The 21,474-nt window shown below is 31.3% G+C and overlaps 3 protein-coding genes and 1 long non-coding RNA gene across 6 annotated transcripts in view; 3 read left to right on the forward strand and 1 right to left on the reverse strand.

Annotated features, from left to right (window-relative positions):
- The window catches only part of LOC137491011 (NACHT, LRR and PYD domains-containing protein 3-like), a 171,845-nt gene that overhangs the window by 10,900 nt on the left and 139,471 nt on the right, over positions 1-21,474 (forward strand). The gene's annotated exons all lie outside the window — the stretch shown is intronic.
- LOC147845217 (uncharacterized) lies at positions 486-19,427 on the reverse strand. Of its 3 annotated transcripts, XM_088650828.1 has the most exons (13): positions 19,367-19,427; positions 17,773-17,915; positions 17,217-17,321; positions 16,199-16,326; positions 16,051-16,104; positions 11,923-12,008; positions 11,629-11,709; positions 10,595-10,687; positions 9,742-10,366; positions 8,796-9,641; positions 7,392-7,490; positions 5,455-5,530; positions 486-1,268 (listed from the first exon to the last, which is right to left on the reverse strand). In XM_088650828.1, exons 10-13 carry the CDS (start codon positions 8,863-8,865, stop codon positions 1,259-1,261), a joined length of 255 nt encoding a protein of 84 aa, XP_088506954.1. In that variant the 5' UTR covers positions 8,866-9,641; positions 9,742-10,366; positions 10,595-10,687; positions 11,629-11,709; positions 11,923-12,008; positions 16,051-16,104; positions 16,199-16,326; positions 17,217-17,321; positions 17,773-17,915; positions 19,367-19,427; the 3' UTR covers positions 486-1,258. The 3 variants fall into 3 exon arrangements, with proteins under 3 accessions (XP_088506954.1, XP_088506952.1, XP_088506953.1); XM_088650826.1 differs by having other exon boundaries at positions 8,796-10,366; positions 17,217-17,303; XM_088650827.1 differs by having other exon boundaries at positions 8,796-10,687; positions 17,217-17,303.
- On the forward strand, positions 10,815-16,301 carry LOC148682346 (uncharacterized). The gene is made up of 5 exons (XM_088650830.1): positions 10,815-11,815; positions 11,937-12,028; positions 12,386-12,437; positions 16,045-16,117; positions 16,231-16,301. The coding sequence occupies exons 1-5, from the start codon at positions 11,752-11,754 to the stop codon at positions 16,280-16,282; spliced, it is 333 nt and encodes a 110-aa protein (XP_088506956.1). The 5' UTR covers positions 10,815-11,751; the 3' UTR covers positions 16,283-16,301.
- On the forward strand, positions 17,232-21,255 carry LOC148682347 (uncharacterized). Its single transcript, XR_015942837.1, has 5 exons — positions 17,232-17,311; positions 17,386-17,452; positions 17,765-17,987; positions 18,216-18,372; positions 21,109-21,255. It is a non-coding gene; the product is annotated as an uncharacterized LOC148682347 (long non-coding RNA).

Consider the following 21,474-nt stretch of genomic DNA (forward strand, 5'->3'; position numbering starts at 1 on the left):
GCCATGGATTTAAAAAAGTGATGTACTACACAGACAACCCTTTTTCATATTTTGCTCAAAATAATTAAACCTCAAGTGAATAAGCCAAAACCAACAATTGCTAAATTAATTAACAAACAAACCTTGATAATGAAAAGGAAAAAGCCTTTTAAGAAAATGCACTATACAAACTAAATTCAATTTATACTGCCTCACAAAATTCACTAACCTTTGGCAGTTTATACATTGTTGCAAATGAAAAGATTATTTTAAATGATCATTGTGATAGACAATAAAATACTATTATTTACAAGAGAGAAAAAAAGTCTTACAAAATTATCCACAACATTGGCCAGTGAACACATATAATATACGACCGTGCACAGATGTATTTGGTGTTTGTATTGTATGTACAGATGTGCTAAATAAATCAAATTGATAAACATGACTTAACACACTTTTTTAAAATGAAGTTAAGTAGAAAAGAACTTCCATTTAAGATCCACTTCAGATGTTGAGAATTTATTTTGCAGTACTGTTGTAAAAGCTGATAGCCATGATTGAAACATACACCAAGCTGCCATGAATGCATGCCCAAATTAATCTGCAGATAATTCAAAATCAAGCAGAACAGTTTGTACAAGTTGCTGACAAATTTTGACTTTCCCCATTTGTCATAACCAAATACAACATGTTATGTGATTGTGAGGTAAATAGTCACTCGAATTTGCATCAAAGGGATCATTGACACCAATTAAAATTATAATAATTTCAAGAAAGTTTTAATTCAAAATCATCCCATTTACAAGCTGCTGTTGATGCAACTTTGACATTGTCATGCCTCAACTGCACTTTTGTCATGTCAATTGATATAAAAATTGTGTGGCAAGTATGTTGTCACCTTTGATATTACTTTATACAGCATCACAATAATTATGCGCAACAGTCACAACTGCTTGACATTAGTTACTTACTGAAATGGTGCTGAATGACTTGTTTATTTACAATACATAAAACAACATGGCATTTTATACAATTATATTTTAAAATGTATTATTAGAAATTAAAATAAACGGTTCCAGCCTAAAACAATTAACTATTCATGTGTTTTAGGCAACTATTTACAAGCGTTTTGGTGGTGGAAAAGCCATCACCCAATAATTGACCCATAATTTCCAAGGTATTGGGGTGAGATGGTGGCATTTAATCCCTCCTTGAGTGAATCCTTTTCAATTGGTCAATGGTCCTCATTGGAAGTTTGCAGACCCCCCAAAAGTAGTCACTGGACCCTGATAAATAGACAAAAAAATTATTATAGACGGACTGTAACAATATACATTCTGGTAATAAGAGTTTCTACACAAACTTACTGTATTGTTTACTAGTCATAAGCAAATATTCAATGCAGCCAAGTACTAAAACCACATTCAAAATCTGTAAGATTGACATTTGAGTTTTTTTTATTTTTTTTATTTTTTTTATCTAAACAGGTTATGCAGCTTAATACAGTAAAGGGTCTGTATGAAAAACATTATTAAAACAAATTAATAAACCAAGGTGATTGCAGTAAAACTAATTATTATTATAATTATTATTATTATTATTTTTAATAAACAAATTTACAAAATGTACATGGCCTAAAGTGTAAACTGTGATATGAAAGTCTGTATTACAAAACTTATTTGGGCTGCATCATAGTTATGAGCAGAGCTTCTGTAGCAAGGCCATGTCTAGGGGGCCATTGTCTATAATTCACTTCTGCCGAGATCAGAGAACTTGAAAAACACAGTGAGATTCAGTATGGAAATCTCTCCATCCAAAATTCCTTAAACCTCAATGGACATAAGCTGAGATTTACAGCAGTTATCTGGGCAAATTATGTTGCAAAAAGCATAGAAAACAAAGGCTACAATTTTCATTTTGTCTCTTTTAAAGCATAGACGCAAAAAAATGGCACAACTAAAAAATGAGAAAAAGAAATGAAATACAAATAGTTTGTTACTGTACTTAAGTAGATTTGTTAGGTATCTGTACTTAATTATTTTGACAAATTTTTACTTTTACGCTTTACATTTTTACAAATACCTGTACTTTCTACTCATTACACATGTAAAACAGGTTTGTTACTTTTGTCTTGATGTGTTTTGTGACATGATTCATGTTACTTGTCATTACCCAATTTGAGCCCCTTGCTGATTCATCAATTTATCTTTTTGGTATAGCATACATGCGTGCCGTGCCTGCTTTCCTAACCTATGATCACGTACTGTATGCATGAAGTTTAGCATGAGAAATTCAAGGATGGCTAAGAAAGATGGAGACGGTGACAGAAATATGACTGAAGCCAATTACACCGGATCCATTTAGGTCAATCAGATCATAGGTAAATGAAGCACATTACCAGTTAAACCTGGCTTTTAAATGCTTGAGAAATTGTCCTTTTTCAGCTACTGTGTATGTACTGTACATGCTTTCTCTGATCTTTTAATCTAAAACTACAAAATAAATGTGCAATTTTCTGAACAAAAAATATAATTTATTTCCTTGATTTCTGATTAATTCCCACTTTCTAAATTTACACTCTTACAGTTTTAGCATTATACATATATACACTGTTGATTTTAAAAGTTTAAATATTTTAGAACATCGAAATTACTGTACGTGTATTTTTACGCATGCGATTATAATTCAAAGGATCAAGAATTTATCACACGGTAAAAAAGATAATTTAAAAAGTTTTAAAGGTTGTAATCGCACCTGTGCAGGATTGGGTATCATCTTAATTTTAGCGAAACGGGTTCTTATCAGTTCTGTATTCTGATTCCAATATTTTTTAGGGCATGGAAAAAAGGGAATACATAATTTTTTCATCTTTTATTCTAGCCACATTTATGCTACAGTAGAAACAGTAGGATGTAACTGTTAAAGGGAAACCTACACCATTGTATGCTGCTTTTTGCATTGAATAGATATAATAAATGTAAAATATCCACAGTACTCTGAAAAAACAAACACTTAAATCAAGGGAACTGCTAAAATCTGCTGCTGTTTGATTATGTTGCCTAGAATTCTGTCTTCACTGTTTGTCCTTTGGGTCAAAATTGGGTTGGCTTCATTAAACTTCGAAAAATAAACCAGGAAATTTATATTTAAGTCTTCAAATCTATTTAATCACAAAGAAACAACCATATCTTCATCACAAACTGAATGTTCATGTTTTCCCTCATCAGTGTGTAGCATTTCATCAGTGTTTACTCAGTGGTCAACACTCTTTTTTTGACTACAGTAAAGGGTGCATTTTTAATGCTAAAATGTACCTGAATAAGTGTGGAAGCTTTTTTAGCAAGACAGTATTCATAAATGTTGAAGCAGGATATTTGGTAACACTACACCATGAATCATTTATTAAACATGAGTTTAATGAATTTACTTTAAGCATGAACTCTACATTAATAACTGTTAGTATCAATTAATAAATAGTTACAAATGCTGTATTCTTGACTTAAGCCCCTTTCAGATTACACGATTTAGGCACGATTTTCTTGACGTAGGGTGTCGCAGGGAATCGGAAACGACAAATGGGCGTCGTGACAAGATTCAATCGTTTCTTCTCGTGAAATGTGGCATAGTTCAACCGATACCATGTCTGCGACCCTTCACGACATCGTCGCAGCAAGTCTAGCATGTTTAATTTTCCCCCATCTTCACGACGAGTTCAGTCACGTGGATGACAACACTGTGCAAATTTGGAGCTCATAATTTCTTGGTTATATCAGTGGGTGCTGCTGTTAATGCGCTGGTCAGGTAATCAAAAAATAGGCTGCATGCATATTTACAGCTTGCTTATGGGTGGGACACGGCTGGATAAGATCAATTATTGGTTGAACAAACTTCTAAAATATTAAGGTGTTTATAGCGGAAAGTGTTTATAGCGGACTTGTTTGGAAGCGCATGAACTCAAATGTTATTCATTATTCTTGTTTATTAATAACTGAACAAAGAATCATAAAAATTAAGTAAAAAAATATAGCAAACTAAATTAGTTTCAAAAATACATTTTTTCCAAGAAAAATATACAAATTACATTTTTGTTGTATCTCCACTACTCTACTATACAGATGGATGATTTATTTTGCTCAGAGGAAAGGATTTAAGGATTGCTTTAGTGTAATTGTATCACAAATCTCACTTATATATTTGCAAATTTTTAAAAATTTAATTATTTTAAAGATTGTGTACGAGTATATGATTTTTCTTTGCTGATTATGTGCTTTCAATAATCAATCTCTCTCGCGGCAAGTTCAGGCGAGGGATTGTTTATTAATAAACCCATGGCAGGAAAATATACATTTATGGTTTAAAGAAAATAGCTTAATATTAAAAAGCATGTAGCATAGCCAGAAAAGAGAATCTTTGTGTGCATCATAAAAACTGGGAAAGCCTTGTATTGTCAAAATAACGTGCAAAAAAAAAAAAAAAAAAAAAAAACTGACTCTGCGTAACATTACAGAACAGACTGCAACTTTAGTGATCCCTGGTTTAGGGTATTTGTTTTCTGCTGTTAAAATGTTGGCGTTATTTGACCCATAAGTCAATAGGAGGGTAAATGCAAAAAAAAGAAGAAAAAAATAGTGAAATTTAAGGCAAAAGAAAAAAATGTTTCAGACTAAATTAAGTGTTAAATTTAAGAGTGTAAGAACATGACTGGCACCTGATGGTTGTGAGTTTGTGCCAAGACAATGGAGCAACATTTTAAGTGCTATTGGGATTGCAGAGCTTTAGTATTTGGCTACTTTCCTGCTGAAAATAGGCATTATCAGGTAAAAAAATTTTAAAAATGTAATGCAAGTTTTTTTTGTTGTTTTTTTTGTATAAATGTATATATGATGTGCAATATATTTACAAGCATGAAACTAAAACAGGTTATTAGAATCTTTTAACTTGTGTACATGTTTGAGGCCATCCTTCTTTACTTTTTTTTTTTTTTTTTACTTTTTATACTTTACAAAAGTATAATCAATACTTCAAATTTTACCTGACATTTTTAACAGGAGAACTTGTACTTAAGTATGCATGTACTTTTGTTATCTCTGATATTTACTATGAACATACTATATGGAGACATATAAAATTTTTGGTTCAGAGTTCTTACATTTGATTCAACAACAAAAAAGCACAGTTTTTTTAATTTTTTACAGATATGTTTAGTCTTGATTTAGTCTATATTTATTTTAATTATTTCCAAATGTTACACACACACACACACACACACACACACACACACACACACACACACACACACAATCTTTAATATAAGCCCAAAAAAAATAAATTGATTATTTCATCCAACTCTGCAGCTCTAGTTCAAGAAATTTTCATACTGTAACATTTTAAGCCTTATATTGCACATTGAATATGACATTATGTAGCGAGTTATCACGTGATACTAAATCACACACACACAAAAAAAAGTACCTGATGTCTGTGAAAGAGACTGGTTTTCGAAGAGCGTCTGGATGAAGGGACCACAGCTCAACATCAGAACAGAATTCTGCATGAGACAGGTAAGGATATATTTTTATGTTAATATACGCTAATTCAAAAAATTAAAATCAACTCTCTAGTACATGACCGTTCATTAATTAATGTTTCCATGAATTAAATGTAGGAATTTAGTACTTTTTATGCATTCACAACATTACCAATGATAGGGGAAACATACTTAAGAAACTTAATCAAAAACACCTGAAAAAAATAATAATACAATCAACAAATAATATTTTTCCTGATATCGGAAATTTGCACCCCTAAAATTATTCAAATTATTTGGATATTAAAGATAAACAAATCACATAAAACAATAACCTTTTATATTACACACAAATAAATAATTAATACTGCTTTTGAAGAATGTCCACTTAACATTACGAGAAAAAAACCTGAACATTTATTTGGTAAATGTAATAGTTTTGTACTCACTGTAGCACGTTTCAAGGGTCATTGTAATAATGACATTCTAATATTATGTACAGTGAGTGATGACTTTTCACACTACCAAAAATGTGACAGAACAGCTGAAGAGTTAACAGTAGTAAAGAAATACGTAGAGAATGTGGTGTATGGCATGTAGTTTTTTTATGGACAGATTATTCATTAGTGAAAAACTAGGCCATAATAATAATAATAATAATAATAATAATAATAATAATAATAATGTTGAAAACAGGAATAATACAAAACAACAAAAACATTAGGGTTTCAGCGCTTCACACTTGAACCACTAATAATAATATTAATAATAGGATTAAATAAAAATACATATATTTAACAAATTAATTAATTTCTAACAATTTAGACATTTATATTATACAGGACATTTCTGTTACCCTGCTCAAGTCTGGGTGAGGGTGACACGTAGTGAGGCGATTACGTCACATCACCAACGGCAGTTAGCAAACAGATGACAGAGAGCATCCTCAACGTTTATTTATTTTTATTTTTTTTACAATAGTTGGCTTTTTAGCTTAAGAATATTCTGTAAATACATTAATTTGTACATACAATCCTGTTCGATCTTGTTCATTCGTGGTTATTCGTTTGTTTACATATTTACGTTTTTTTCCATTGTTTATTCGGTTAAGCTTAAGGTTCATTTGTCGGTTGTTGGTAAGTATTAGTTTTATTAACGTTAAATGTCAGCCTTCCGACACAAGATTACTTATGTGCCATCTATTCAAGGATTTTTTTGTACCGTAAAACCATGATTATTAGCGCATTTATTAAAAAGTACTTAACGTTACCTGAAAAGCTTAAAATGCGTATCTATTAAAAAAACAGAAAAACTATGATTACGATGGCATAACTACATCAACCATTTTTATTAAATATGTATTTACTTGTTTATCTATAGTAAACCATGGTAAATAATCGAAATGACGTGGCCCAACTGCAGGCCGGAGCGGGAAAATACTGATTTGTTTGGTCCAACAGCGATGAGAAAAGTAACGCGTGAACGCTGTTGAATGCTTAAGGACGAAACTACGGTCTTTATTAACATGCCATGATTACAGACTCGCTCGAAGGAGTAGGGTCCTGCAAAGTTTGCACAACTTTCAAAAGCAAGCTTATAAATGTTAGTTTTGACAAGTCATTTCAACATATTAAAATATTTTTGTTAGTGGAAAAACTAGTGATCAGCGCCAAATACAGATGAAAACGGCTTATAATATAAGCGTGATCAGCATTTACCATTTTCCCATTCAACAATTTTTACGAACACTGCGTTTACCTATAAAATATATAATTTTCTCCGCAATACCGCATTCCCTGCTTTAACATTACCTCACGTTAGGACCGCACACATTTACTATGTAGGATAAATATGCCATGAAACAAAAAGTAAATTACTTTACCTGTAAAAAGCCGTGGCGTGAAGCTCGTGGAAGTGGTTAATCTTCTTCTTAACATTGGCGTTTGGCATACAGATTTATAGAAAGGCGTATTACTGCCACCTGTTGATAAGGATATGCTTTAAAGTCATGATCATAAACTACTCTCGAGCCATTTAAGTTCTATTATATAAAACAGTGTCAACGATTTAAATATCAAATTAAATCCAAATTAAATTAAATATATTATCCTGTAGCCATTCGCCTAAAACATTAAACAAATAAATCTCCTGGGAACTTTCCTCAAGATCAGCGAACAGTAACAAATCTTTGAATATAGAACAATCTTCCTGTTTTAAAAGAAAAAAAAACTCATTCCATGACTTATATTAAGAATAACATTAGTAACAATTGTTAGGAGATTTTTTTTATCTGCATAGTTTAGAATACATAACCCTCCCTAGACCTCTGGTTTCAAACCCCACAACTCAACCCATATCTTAGTAAAAAATAATAAAAATAAATAAATAAATAAATAGGTTGATCTTAACTTCCTTCAAATTTTGTTATGATAACAATTTGTCTCCTGCAGTAAAGGGTTCACCAAGAAATGAAAATTAACTCAGTATTTACTCTCCCTCAAATTTCAAGTTTACATCTTTTTGTTGGACACAGAAAAAGTTATTTTGAAAAAAGCTGAAAACCTGTAACCATAGATTTCTATGGCAGGAAAACAAATACAAACGAAGGCAATGGTTACAATTTTCCAGCTTTCTTCAAACTATCGTTTTTTGTAATCAACCTAAGAAATAACATCATACAGGTTAAAAAAAGTGAATGGTGAGTAAATGGTAATAAAATTGTAATTTCTAGCATAACTGTAACTTTAAATTTTGGGCAAGATAAAAAACAAAAAAAACTTTTAATTTTAAAGAATAGCAGAATATAGGCATTCTTAAGGAGTTTAGTTCTTATTTAAACAAATTTTACTCCATAAAAGTGATTACACATTTATTTAGCTTTGTTATATTATTTCTAGGCATTATAAGAACGACGAAACTGACCTTACCAATTTATCTCTTTTCTAATTACAGAGTTTTCCTGACAACTACATCAAAAGCTCACACACTCAATAATAAGGTATGTGTAATTTGTCTTTAAGAAAGTAGTTCCAAATTCCAATCTTGGGGATCCATAACATTGCATATTCTGGTTGTCTATCATCTATTAATCTCCATTTAATTTAACAAGCTTAAATTTTATAATGAGTTCAATTACATGTAAAAGCTATATCCAGAGTATGTGATGTAAGGATCTACAAATACTGCATTTGAAAAGCACTGTATGTAGTTGGCTTTGCACGTTAGGGCAATGCATTTTTTTGTGTGTTAATATCTCAGAGCCATGGATTGCAAAAAACAGTCTTACTGGACACTGCGAAGAAAAGCCAAAGCCAAGGTGGACAAACAGCTTCAATCAATGGATATGTTATCAGCATCACCGTTGAGGGATGAGTATGATGGCACAGATACAAGCAGCACTGTTGAAGATGATACTGACTTCATGGACTGTTTGTCTTATGTCGATGCACCTGAATGCAGCAACACCATGGCAAGTGCATCATTCATTAGTCTATCTGACTCAGAGTCGGACTCTGATGCAGATACTGAATTGCATTCAAGTTCTCTTAACGACGACTTGGCAAGTTGGGCAACAGAAAACAAAATAACACATGTGGCACTAAATTCCTTACTCAGCATCCTTCGAAATCATAATCTGAGTCTTCCTAAAGATGCAAGGACGTTATTAGGAACAGTGCGTTCAAAAAAAGAAATGCAAAATAAAGCTGGTGGCCAGTACTACCATTTTGGTTTACTGGAATCCATTTCAGGGGTCCTCTATGACAACAAGGACATTTTGAGGAACACAACAGATTTGAAGCTCCAGGTGAGCATTGATGGTCTTCCTTTATACAAAAGTTCATCAACTCAATTCTGGCCCATTCTTGGCAAAGTACAAAACTTGGTGCAGGAGGAGCCTGTAACAATAGGGTTATTTTGTGGTGACAGCAAACCAAGCTCCCTGGACGAATACCTCAAAGACTTTATCTCTGAAATCAAAGAGTTAGGAAATGGATTTGAATTTGAAGGACTGAAGTTAACAGTCAAGCTTACCTCTATGATCTGTGATGCACCTGCACGTGCATTTCTGAAAAAAGTGAAAGGCCATGCAGGTTACCATGGATGTGAAAAGTGCATACAGGATGGTGTGTACCTGGAGAACAGGATGACATTTCCTAGAACTGACATGCCTCTAAGAAATGATGAGAGCTTTAGAAATAAGACTGACATAGACCACCACCATGGCACCTCACCTCTGGAGGAAACCTCCCTGGACATGATTTCTGGATTCCCCCTTGACTACATGCACCTTGTGTGCCTTGGTGTCATGAGGCGGCTTCTACACCTTTGGCTTCGACTGGGCCCTCTAACTTGCAGGCTGTCAGGATTTCAAGCATCTGTGCTGTCAGAACGGTTAGTCAGTGCCCAGAAGAACGTGCCTGTAGAATTTGCACGCAAACCAAGAGCAGTCAGAGAAATAGATCGATGGAAGGCAACTGAGTTTAGGCAATTCTTACTGTACACAGGCCCTGTGATGCTAAAAGACCTGCTCACCACTGAAGCATACAAAAACTTCCTGCTGCTTTTTGTGGGAATCTTCATCCTTTGCAATGACAGCCTAATTGGTGATCACATTGACTATGCCAATGATATTCTCCGACTGTTTGTGACACACTTTGGACAGCTATACGGTCCAAAATTTCTGTCTTATAACGTCCACTGTCTTGTCCATCTGGCAGAAGATGCAAAACACCATGGTGTCCTTGACAATTTCAGTGCGTTCATTTACGAGAATCACCTTAACAAGCTGAAGAAACTTCTACGAAAACCTTCATGTCCGTTAAGTCAAGTCGTGAGAAGGTTCTCAGAACTGCACACCTGTAACAAAAAAAGAGACAAAAACAAGGCACCAGTGCTCAGAAAACCGCATGCTGCTGGCCCTCTACCGGAGTCATTTGTTGGAGCTTCACAGTTCAAAGAACTACAAACAGAGTCATATACTCTGAAATTGGACCAGGCAAACCGTTTTGTCTACATTAATGGAAAGGTTTCAAAGCTAGAAAACATATTTTCAGAAAATGATGACATTTACGTGACCTACACTACCTTCAGCAAACATGAACTCTTTTTTGACTATCCCCTTCCATCCTCCGCACTTGGCATCTACCAAGTTGATGTCATCTCAGGACCAGTCCAGCTCTGCAAAATTGAGAACATTGAGGCAAAAGCTTTCCTAGTCCCTTGCGGCAGTTATTTTGTTTCAGTTCTACTTTTACACACAAAATAATTCCCTATACCAATTTTTTTTTTTACCTTTTTTATTTTAATATATACTGTATAGTGCAGTGTGTATAATCATCATGCAAGATGATATTTATTCAAGAGCATTTTGTAAATTCCAAACTTCACTCACAACTATAACCAATATATATTTTTATACGAAGGCAAGAAGTGAAAAACGCTTTATTTAAATGTGTACTATTATTTAGCAAGTTATTAAAATTGACAATTATTAAAAAGGATGCAATGCTAATCAAATGCTAAAAAATGCTACATAAAATGATAAGTCCGAAAACAATGGTTCAAAAATGTTTATATAGTCATTACTTTTTCATTACAATTTTGAATTTCTTTACACAAGTTCTTGCATTAGGTAACTCTTTATTTTGATGGTCCATTTAAGTATTAGTAGACTGTCTGCTCAGTATCTGTTGATACTGCTCCTTCAACAGACATTTAACTGGCTATAAGAAACTTTGCAAGTACATGTCAACTTACACTAACCCTAACCCCAACTTAACAGTCTGCTTATAATCTTCTGAAAATTAGTTGACATGTAGAGAACTTAAATTCAACTAACTGACTAATGAAATACAGTGTGACTTACATTGTACTTTTTTCACTTCCAGTCTTGACGGACAATTATATAACAATTATAAATGATTAATACAAAAATACTAGTGGTTAAGATTGATGTTTGGAATTGGTAAAATGTGCTTAAAAATACAATCTAAATATTAACTTGCATAATAATTTTGCACAAAATGTAGTTTGTGTATTTGCACAAAAACAACTCAAATTTAATTATTCAACGTTATGGGGGCCTAGGTTCTTGCAGTTTTAAAAAAACAAAAATGTACCTCTTGGTGGAGCTCCTTCATGAAGAAAGTACCGGATCTGTAGCAAAGTTTTAGTACTCAGAGGGTCACTCATGGTAGCCTCTATACAAAAAGATAGACAGGATATTGAAGAGTGTCCGGTTGATGGAGGCACCACAACCAGAAAAAGGTTGGACCAAGCATCAGGCCAGAATTCCACATGAGTTGGGTAAGCAGGATGAGACACATTGTAAATAAACATTACACAAAGATTAAAATCAGTAATTTGTGATGTTCCATAGATAGACTAATACTTTCATGAATTTAGTTACATACTTTGTTTCTTTCAGCATCTTTTGACAAGATTTACCAAAAATGGATACAATCTTGGTACACTTCCAATATCTCTGAATCTGAAATATCTGCAAAAAAAAAATCCCAAGTAAGTTGCCAAAGTACACGTTGCTTTTAAATGTAAATTCAAAAGCAAAAGAACAGCAACATTTAGTATTTTTAAGTAACAAAGATAAATATATTTAATCATAATCTTGAATTCAGCATTAGTTTTCACATCACAATCCCATTTTAAAATCAGGTATATTTAGTTTCAAATGTATCAAATGTACAATCATAACTTGAAGATTACATTCTAAGGAATAGCCACAAATAACTTTAATTTGCTAATTAGAAGCAACAACACCTAAGCTTTAAAAATCTGTGTAGTAAAAAGTAATATGTTTATGTGAGATATAACATCTATAAATCAGTTTTAACAGCATTTGTTCATGACCACCAACAGATTGCGGAAAAGCAACAGCAGGCCTGTTTTGAGACCTTCTCCACGTGTCAAGGTAACTGGCTCTTCATGAATACTACAAACTGTAATAGCTGTAATCTCACAGCATTCATAACAACTCAAAAGACCAGGACAGGCTGGTTCAAGTTTTTGATGGCTGAATAGGCATCACAGACCTACAGTTACTACACTGTTATAAGTAAAAACTGAACTGAACTTAAACACTAAAACTGAACTACCCTGATCCAGCTACTATGACCACTTATGTGAAGCTGCTTTGACACAATCTACATTGTAAAAGCGCTATACAAATAAAGCTGAATTGAATTTAATTAAATGTAATATTCTGATCATATTTTTTACATTTAACCTATTCCAATCTTAGCTAACAATAAATATAAATACATTCCTTTTCTTAAAGCATCTTATACAGGAATTTTTAATGATGCTGAAAAAAAAACTTTGAGATTCAGATTTTATTACAATACATGTTTACTAGATAGATTATACTTGTGTTTAGCTTAAATTGCAATTCAAAGGCTTAACTATGTTAATTAGGCAATTAGGGTAATTAGGTAAGTCATTGAATAACAGTGGTATGTTTTGTAGACAATTGAAAAAAAAAAAAGCTTACCGCTTATTGCTAATATGATTGACCTTAAACGTGTTTAAAAAAAAATCAAAGTAATATATATATATATATATATATATATATATATATATATATATATATATATATATATATATATATATATATATATATTTATATATTAGCCCAAAAAAAACTAATGACTTTTATCAGAAGAAAAAATATTATATGAAATACTGTGAAAAAATCCTTGTTCTGTTAAACATCATTTAGCAAATATTTAGCAATTATTTAGCATTTAGCAATTATTAGCCCCCCTTTGAATTTTTGTTCAATTGTAACAGATTCAGGAAATTTTCACAGTACGTCTGATGTTTTTTCTACTAGAAAAAAGTATTATTTGTTTTATTTCAGCTACAATAAAAGCAGTGATTAATTTTTTTAAAAACCACTATGAGGACAAAATTATTAGCCCCTTTAATCTATATTTTTCTGATAGTCTGCAGAACAAACCATCACTATACAATAACTTGCCTAATTACCCTAACCTGCCTAGTTAATCAAATTAACCTAGATAAGCCTTTAAATGTCACTTTAAGCTATATAGAAGTGTCTTGATATCCCGTCAAATATTATGGACTGTCATCATGGCAAAGATAAAATAACTCAGTAAACAGATATGAGTTATTAAAACTATTATGTTTAGAAATGTGTGGAAAAAAATCTCTCCATTAAATAGAAACTGGGGAGAAAAATAAACGGGGGCAAATAATTCAGGGGGGCTTATAATTCTGACTTCAACTGTATATACACATACAGGGCTTGACATTAACAAACAAACAGGGCTTTTGGTGATGAAAAGTTAATGTCAAGCCCTGTATTTATATGTATGTATATATACAGTTGAAGTCAGAATTATTAGCCCCTGAATTATTCGCCCCCCTGTTTATTTTTTTTCCCAATTACTATTTAACAGAGATATTTTTTCAACACATTTCTAAACATAATAATTTTAATAACTCATCTCTAATAACTGATTTATTTTATTTTTGCCATGATGACGGTAAATAATATTTGACTAGATATATTTCAAGACACTTCTATACAGCTTAAAGTGACATTTAAAGGCTTAACTAGGTTAATTAGGTTAACTAGGCAGGTTGGGGTAATTAGTCAAGTTATTGTATAACAATGGTTTGTTCTGTAGAAATTCAAGAAAAAAATTAGCTTAAAGGGCTATTAATTTTGTCCTTAAAATGGTGTTTAAAAAATAACTGCTTTTATTGTAGCCAAAATAAAACAAATTATACTTTCTCCAAAAGAAAAAAGAAAAAAAAATTCAGGGGGGGGGGGCTAATAATTCTGACTTCAACTGTATATGTATATACACACACGTGTATGTATGTATGTATGTATGTATGTGTATATATATATATATATATATATATATATATATATATATATATATATATATATATACATACATACATACATACATACATACATATATATATATATATATATATATACATACATACATACATACATACATACATACATACATATACATACATATATATATATAAAGAGTTCAGATGCAAAAATCTCGTGTCGTCTGAATTTTTGTTCTAAAATTTACATTTTTCTCAGGACCCTATGTTTGTGTTAATTTATTTCACTTTAAAGTCTATGAAAATAACATATTATTTGCCCTAAAAGTGGATTTACTGAACATACACACAGAAGCTAGAGAAAAATGTCCACTTTAGGTGAAAATATAGAAATATATATAGGGTCCCAAAATCCAGGTGTGAAAAACTTGTTGCATCTTTCCCAAAAAGACTCATGACTGTATTACATCAAAAGAGTGCTTCTACTAAATACTGAGCAAATGGTCTGAATACTTAGGACCATGTGATATTTCAGTTTTTAATTTTTAATAAATCTGCAAAAATATAAAAAATTAAAATCTGTTTTGCTGTCAATATGAGGGGCTGTATGTACATTGATTACAAATATATATTTATATTATATTTAAATTATATAAATATATTTTTATGGTCCCAAAAAAAAGAAACAGATTTAACCCACAATTAAAAACAAAAAATATATATTATATGGCTAGGAGAAAATGCAACACTAGTTCTTTTTTTAATTGAGGTGAGAAACGCTCATAGGAAGATTGAAGTCACAAAAAATGGCTGAGAAGAAAATATTATTCTGAAATAAGATTGCAATAATTAAGGTGAATAGTTAGGTTTAAATCATTATGAAACCCAGCTCGCCAGTGCCAACACAAATACAATGTGTCAGCTTCTGTGTCAAAACGACAAAATTTGACTTAATGTATCAATTGTACCCACGTAAAAATAATCATAAGCAGGAGTGTTGCAAAATACACTGAGACATTTATAGGCATAGGTTAGGAGCTAAAAGGACATGCACCATGCCATTTGTATCGGTTTAAAGAAGTTTTTAGTGTTTATTTTAAGTTAAGTTTCCATCCATCTTGAAAAATTCCTCTGATTGATCATTAGAACAGTTAGGTTTAAAAGCATCAGGAACCCTAGAGTCACCAGCAAGTACAATGTGTCAGCTTGTGTCAAAGAATGATACGATGAATGACACAATTGGATACAATGTGTCTAAGTGTACCCACTGAAAAATAACCACAAGCTGAAATAGACCGAGACCATTGTAGGTATAGGTTGAGAACTGATCTAGAAGGACCAGCACCACTTCCTCTTGTAACTCTTAAAATATATTATGTTCCAGAATCTGGCAGTAAGTTATCAGAGTTCATTTAAGTCCATCTCTCATATTCTTACATTTTAATCTATTTATTGTTAGTACCAGCAAAAACCATGACTCCCTGTCAATAGAACAAATATATGACCAGATATTGACTTGCATAATAATTATGCACAAACTGTATGTTCCATGATGTGCTTGTTCTGTCCAAAATTGCATGCCTCTTTAAAGACTGAATCTTCATTGAACCAGGTATTTGAAATTGAAAATGTCGTCTAACTTTTCATAATTCCAAAGAAAATAATTGCAGTTCTATCTCCAGAAGTACCTGTGAGGTTCTGCCAGGAAGTGGAGCCACAGGACACTTGGGATAAACCTCAACCTGAAAAATCAAGGTAAAAAAATGAAATGTATAATAATAAATCAATCAGTATTTTAAATAAGAAATCAGAAGGACAATTGGTGCACATACTCACACTACTTCAACATTTTCTGTACAACCCAACAGAGGACACGTTTTCTATGCTCAGGCATTTCAAACGAGACAGAGCACCACATAAGTTGTTTGTCTCACTTCAGGTAAATACTTCAGCATTTCATTTGGCTGTATTGTAAAAGAAATGTCCAGACTGTAAAACTAAAGCTGTATGTTAGACCAGACTGTAAAACTAAAGCTAAATAACAAACAAGAGAACACAATTTAGTTATAACAGTAGAAAAAGTACCATCTTAATGTCAAGAAAGATCATGCCCATATTGGAATCTGTTGCATTTAGATATATGCAAATTAAATATATGTCATACAAGTTCCTATTTGGATTTTACAAAAAAAAAAAAAAAAATATATATATATATATATATATATATATATATATATATATATATATATATATATATTTATATATATATATATATATATATATATATATATATATATATATATATATATATATATATGCAATATACAATTTGAAATATTGCAAATATGGCTGGGCTGCTTCTTATATTTAGTTTCAACTATTGAAATTACAAATAGTTACAGATATGTTTACACACACACACGTGTGTATACACATATATATATATAAAAATTGCTCAGCATATACGAGTAAACCCCTTTTGAATATGAATAATGTTATCTATTTTTCAGTGAATAGAGTATATATTTTGGTTAAATAAACAAATGTTTATAGAGTTAAAGAGTTTTATTAAACAATTATATCCATTAAAGTAAGAGTTTGGTCACCTAAATACTTATATATGCTTGATTAAAACATTACAATTAACAAAAATAAAAAAATTATTAAATTATACAGAGAAAATCCTAAACACATTTATTGCAATTATATATATATATATATATATATATATATATATATATATATATATATATATATATATATATTTTTTTTTTTTTTTTTTTGTATATATACATATTTTTATATATTTTGTATATATTGTATATATACATACATACAAAAAAATACAACTTACCAACTTGACCTTTCTCAACACCAGCTTTTCCAGTGAGCATGTCTGATGGAAATGAGCAAGAGGATGCTTTGGGGACCACACATTGAGCTATTGGGGTACAACAACCTTCATTAGAGCAAACACAGCAAATTAGTGTGTAATTAATAACATGGTAATGTTACATTTTCAGTACAATCCCTTAGAAGTCACAACCTCTGAACTGAAAACCTCAAGTACCCACCAGGCTAGAGCAAAGAGTAAGTCATTTGTATTTTTTAATAGACAGTTACTTCTCATGAATAATTATTATTATGTTTTATACATGTGAAGCTGTGAATTACTCCACTTACACCAATGTTAACAATTAACATGTTAAAACTAATCTTTGCATTTAAAATCAAATTGATTGCAAAAGCTAATTAAATATCATGTGTAAATTGTGACTAATAATTATGACAGTCTTATAATTCTAACATTTTTAAAAAACTTTAATGTGAATATACTGTAGATTAACATTAGATAATGTTGAGGTAACCATAAACTGAAGTATTAAAAAAATTTGCTTGCAGGGACCTACCTACTGTGTTGAGCTGTGCAGAGGGCAATATTGGAGAAGCTTAATGAGCTGGACATAAAGATTAACCATCTAACTTCAGTGGTCCAGTCTCTTGCTTCGGCCAAGTGTTCAAATGGTGGTGGACATTGAGGATTACATCTTTCCTATTGAAACAATGGAAGACCTTGAACAACTGGAAAAGGCAATTAGCCGAAAATCCAATGATGGAAAAGATGGTACGAATATTTAGGATTTTACAGCTGTTGTGAAGTAAATCATGTCTATTACATGGCCTATATATGGTTATAAGATGCACTCCAGTATTGTTTTCTTGAATTTTTTCACATGCATTTTTATAAAAGCAGTTTTAACATCTTACATTAAGAATTAGGCTCATCCCTGTCTGTAAAACTGGGCCATAATGCACTGACTGTAAAGATTTAATATCATCTTTTATTTTTAAGATAAAGAGGTTATCCATCAGAGGAGGACAAACTCTAAAAATTTAGAGTTATGGCGTATTTGCTCCAAAGTGTTCGTTCCAGTAGCCAAACAGCTCAACTGGTGTGGAGGAGAAAAAAAGAGGACTAAAAAACACAAATATTGGGACACTTGTGATAGGTACGTCAAATGTCTTACAATGAACAGTTTAGGCAATCATTTTAAAGATGGAACTGTCATTACATCTTTATAAGCTTATATGAGCTAGCACATGCTGTTCAAATATTGTAAAATTATGTTTAATACACAAGAGTGTTTTAGAACTGTTGATTCTTGTATAGGGCTGGGCGATTAAACATTACATCAAAACCTTGATTAATTTAACACTTCACTTCCTTTCCAAATATTGAATCATTGTTATTTTCAAAGTATTATCTTTTGTACTTAATCAAATTGCATTTATTTATTTCAATTCATTTAATTTTTACATATCAGTTTAAGTGTTTGTTTTACTTTCAGTTTAACAACTTGTATATCTTGGAAATTAGGAAATAATAATAAAGCGTAAAAAGTACATCATAATGTGAAAAAATGTGTGCGCTTCACTTTACGAAAAGAGAGCTATATACATGTTATGTGCTAATTGGAAAACATAAAAAAATATCAGTCGATTTGATTATTAATATACGCTGAAGAAACGTGGGTAATGCTTGACACATTAGGTCATACAACAATCAAAAATAAAACAAACTATTGCTTTTAATGATCTGTAATGCCTCTGAATATTAATCACAATGCCTGCGATCGCTTGAGCTTTGCTGAGGTAAAAATGTGGAACCTAAGCATTGGTGTTAGAATCACCACGTGGGGAATTATTTCGGTTATGGATAGGTTATTAATTAATCTCCCAGCCCTACTGTATATGTGCACTTTTACAATATGCATTCTTTTACATCCAATTTGTCATATGATCTCTAAGAAATTTAAAGAACAGATTCTTCGAAATTGAAAAGGCACTATTAATCCACTTGATGCTCAGTCAGTCATCGCAACATGTTTAAACCTAGCTTTGTTCGTTTAAATAAAGTTATTACCTTATTAAATTTACTAAAACAAAACGGAATAAATATATTACTGACCACACATATCCATAACAATGAATCAGACTACGTACCTCAGTTTTCCTGCGGGGACTGGCGGCGACGAAGTTCCACGTGCTCACTGTGATGCTCTTTAGGAAACCATGCGCACTTGCGCAATGATGAAGTTTCGAACACAAAAGAGTCGGTTCCTCGAATTTGACCACTTGTCCAAGTACATACTAATGCAAGTACTGTTGTTGGTGTTCTTTTTATTTATTTATTTTATGAGGACGTTGTGGTTATCTTATAATAAATAGGCGGACCTAAGCTTTTGCACCTCTATTTAACATTAATTCTTTGAAGCAATGTTTTCATTTATTTGAGAGTAACATCTGAAGAATATTATATTGATTACATGAGAACGGTGAATCATTATCGGATAGCAAAGTCTAAAAATATTTACAATCTAAGTATTATGTCAAAATCACTGGAAATTAACAGCAACCAATCAAAAGTAGGCTAAAATAGTGTTGAAACTGGTGTTAACAGATCATTAACAAAATACATAGATTGTTCAGCTTGATTTAATGATAAAAAATGTATATGATTTAAAATACTATTAAATAAAAAAATGCTGTTTTTTTTGTTTGATTTGCAATTTGTCAGTTTATTATAGGTAATTATTTTTTATAATTTATTATTTCTATTGAAAAAAAAGTTTTTTTAAGAAGGTATTTCATTTATTATAATTTGTATCAGTTATCTATAAATTAAACAAGATGAACGAATAGCAATTAAGGATTGAGAAGTGAAGACCGCTTATATTCAGCTAAACCAAACAGACAAAACACAAACTGTTAAAAAATAAATATTCAAGAGTAATGTCTTATTATTAACTGCATAACCAAACATAAAACAGTAGATTGGCTTATTTTTTTAAATTGATTTTCCTGTAAAAACAAAATCATCCATCGTGCCAGCATAGTTCCATTTTGATTCCTTTATTTCGTTTGAACAAGGACATGCTTTCTAAATCTATTTTCAGCACTGAAATCGCGCGTCTGATGGGCATTTTACTTTGTGAACTTTGTTCAGAAAAATGCTTGAAGAAAGAGACACTGTGTGGATATTTATAAAGATAAAATGCTTATTGTAATGTAGTGGCTACTCCACTGCATTTTACATTACAACCACCCTGGGGTTTCTCAAAATCATTGGACAAATGAGACAGTTAAATGTAATTTCAGAATTAAAACACAGAATTGCCGTTATATCGTCCAGCGATTTGTTTCTCGTTTCAGCGAACATTCGCAAGCATAGTCGCAAAATCGCAATAATCTTGTGTGGTTCTTAAGTTTGTTTATTACGATCAAATAATTTTCAAAGCAGTTTCTAAATTCAGTTCTAATTTCCAGCAAACGAATAAATTAGGAAAATCAATGCAATATGGTCAAAAATGAGATTTATATTCAAGCACACATGCTTCCTATGCGACACGCGATGCTTGACCTCTGTAAATCCCGACAGGTGAACGAATAAACAAAACATATTCATAAATACATAGAGAATATATGACAACAAATATATAACAAATAATAATAATAGTAATAATAATAATACGATAACAACACTAAACAAATGTGGTCATGAAAAAAATTAAGAGCACTCGGAGGTGAAGGCTGAAAAACGAATTTTTAGACAATCATATCCTTTTTCCTTCTTCTTCTTATTATTAGATTTTTAATTATTATTATTATTATGCAATCAAATGAAATAATTGTGAAGGTGTGTATTAATTTTGGTTGGTAAAATAACTTTTTTTATTCTTTAACAGGTGCAGCTGAGGAACCCCGTGCTTCCGTCTTCAACAAGGCAGAAACAGAAAACATTTTAAAGACTTCCTCCGCTTGGCCCCAGAAAGAATGGACTCTTAAGCGACTTGATCACTTTAAATGTGTTTTGTTTGGTTCTGAAAAATATAAATTATAATAAATTCTAATATAATATAATATAAAATAATATAATTTAATGTATAAAATAAAATTATATAATATAATATATTCTAATATAATATAAAATAATAAAATATATAATATAAAATAATATAATATATTCTAATATAATATAAAATAATATTATAAATATATAATATAAAATAATATATTATAATATTAAATAATATATTCTAATATAATACAAT

This window comes from Danio rerio, chromosome 4 (genome assembly GCF_052040795.2).
Source record: "Danio rerio strain M-AB ecotype USA chromosome 4, GRCz13ab, whole genome shotgun sequence".
NCBI classification, from domain to species: domain Eukaryota; kingdom Metazoa; phylum Chordata; class Actinopteri; order Cypriniformes; family Danionidae; genus Danio; species Danio rerio.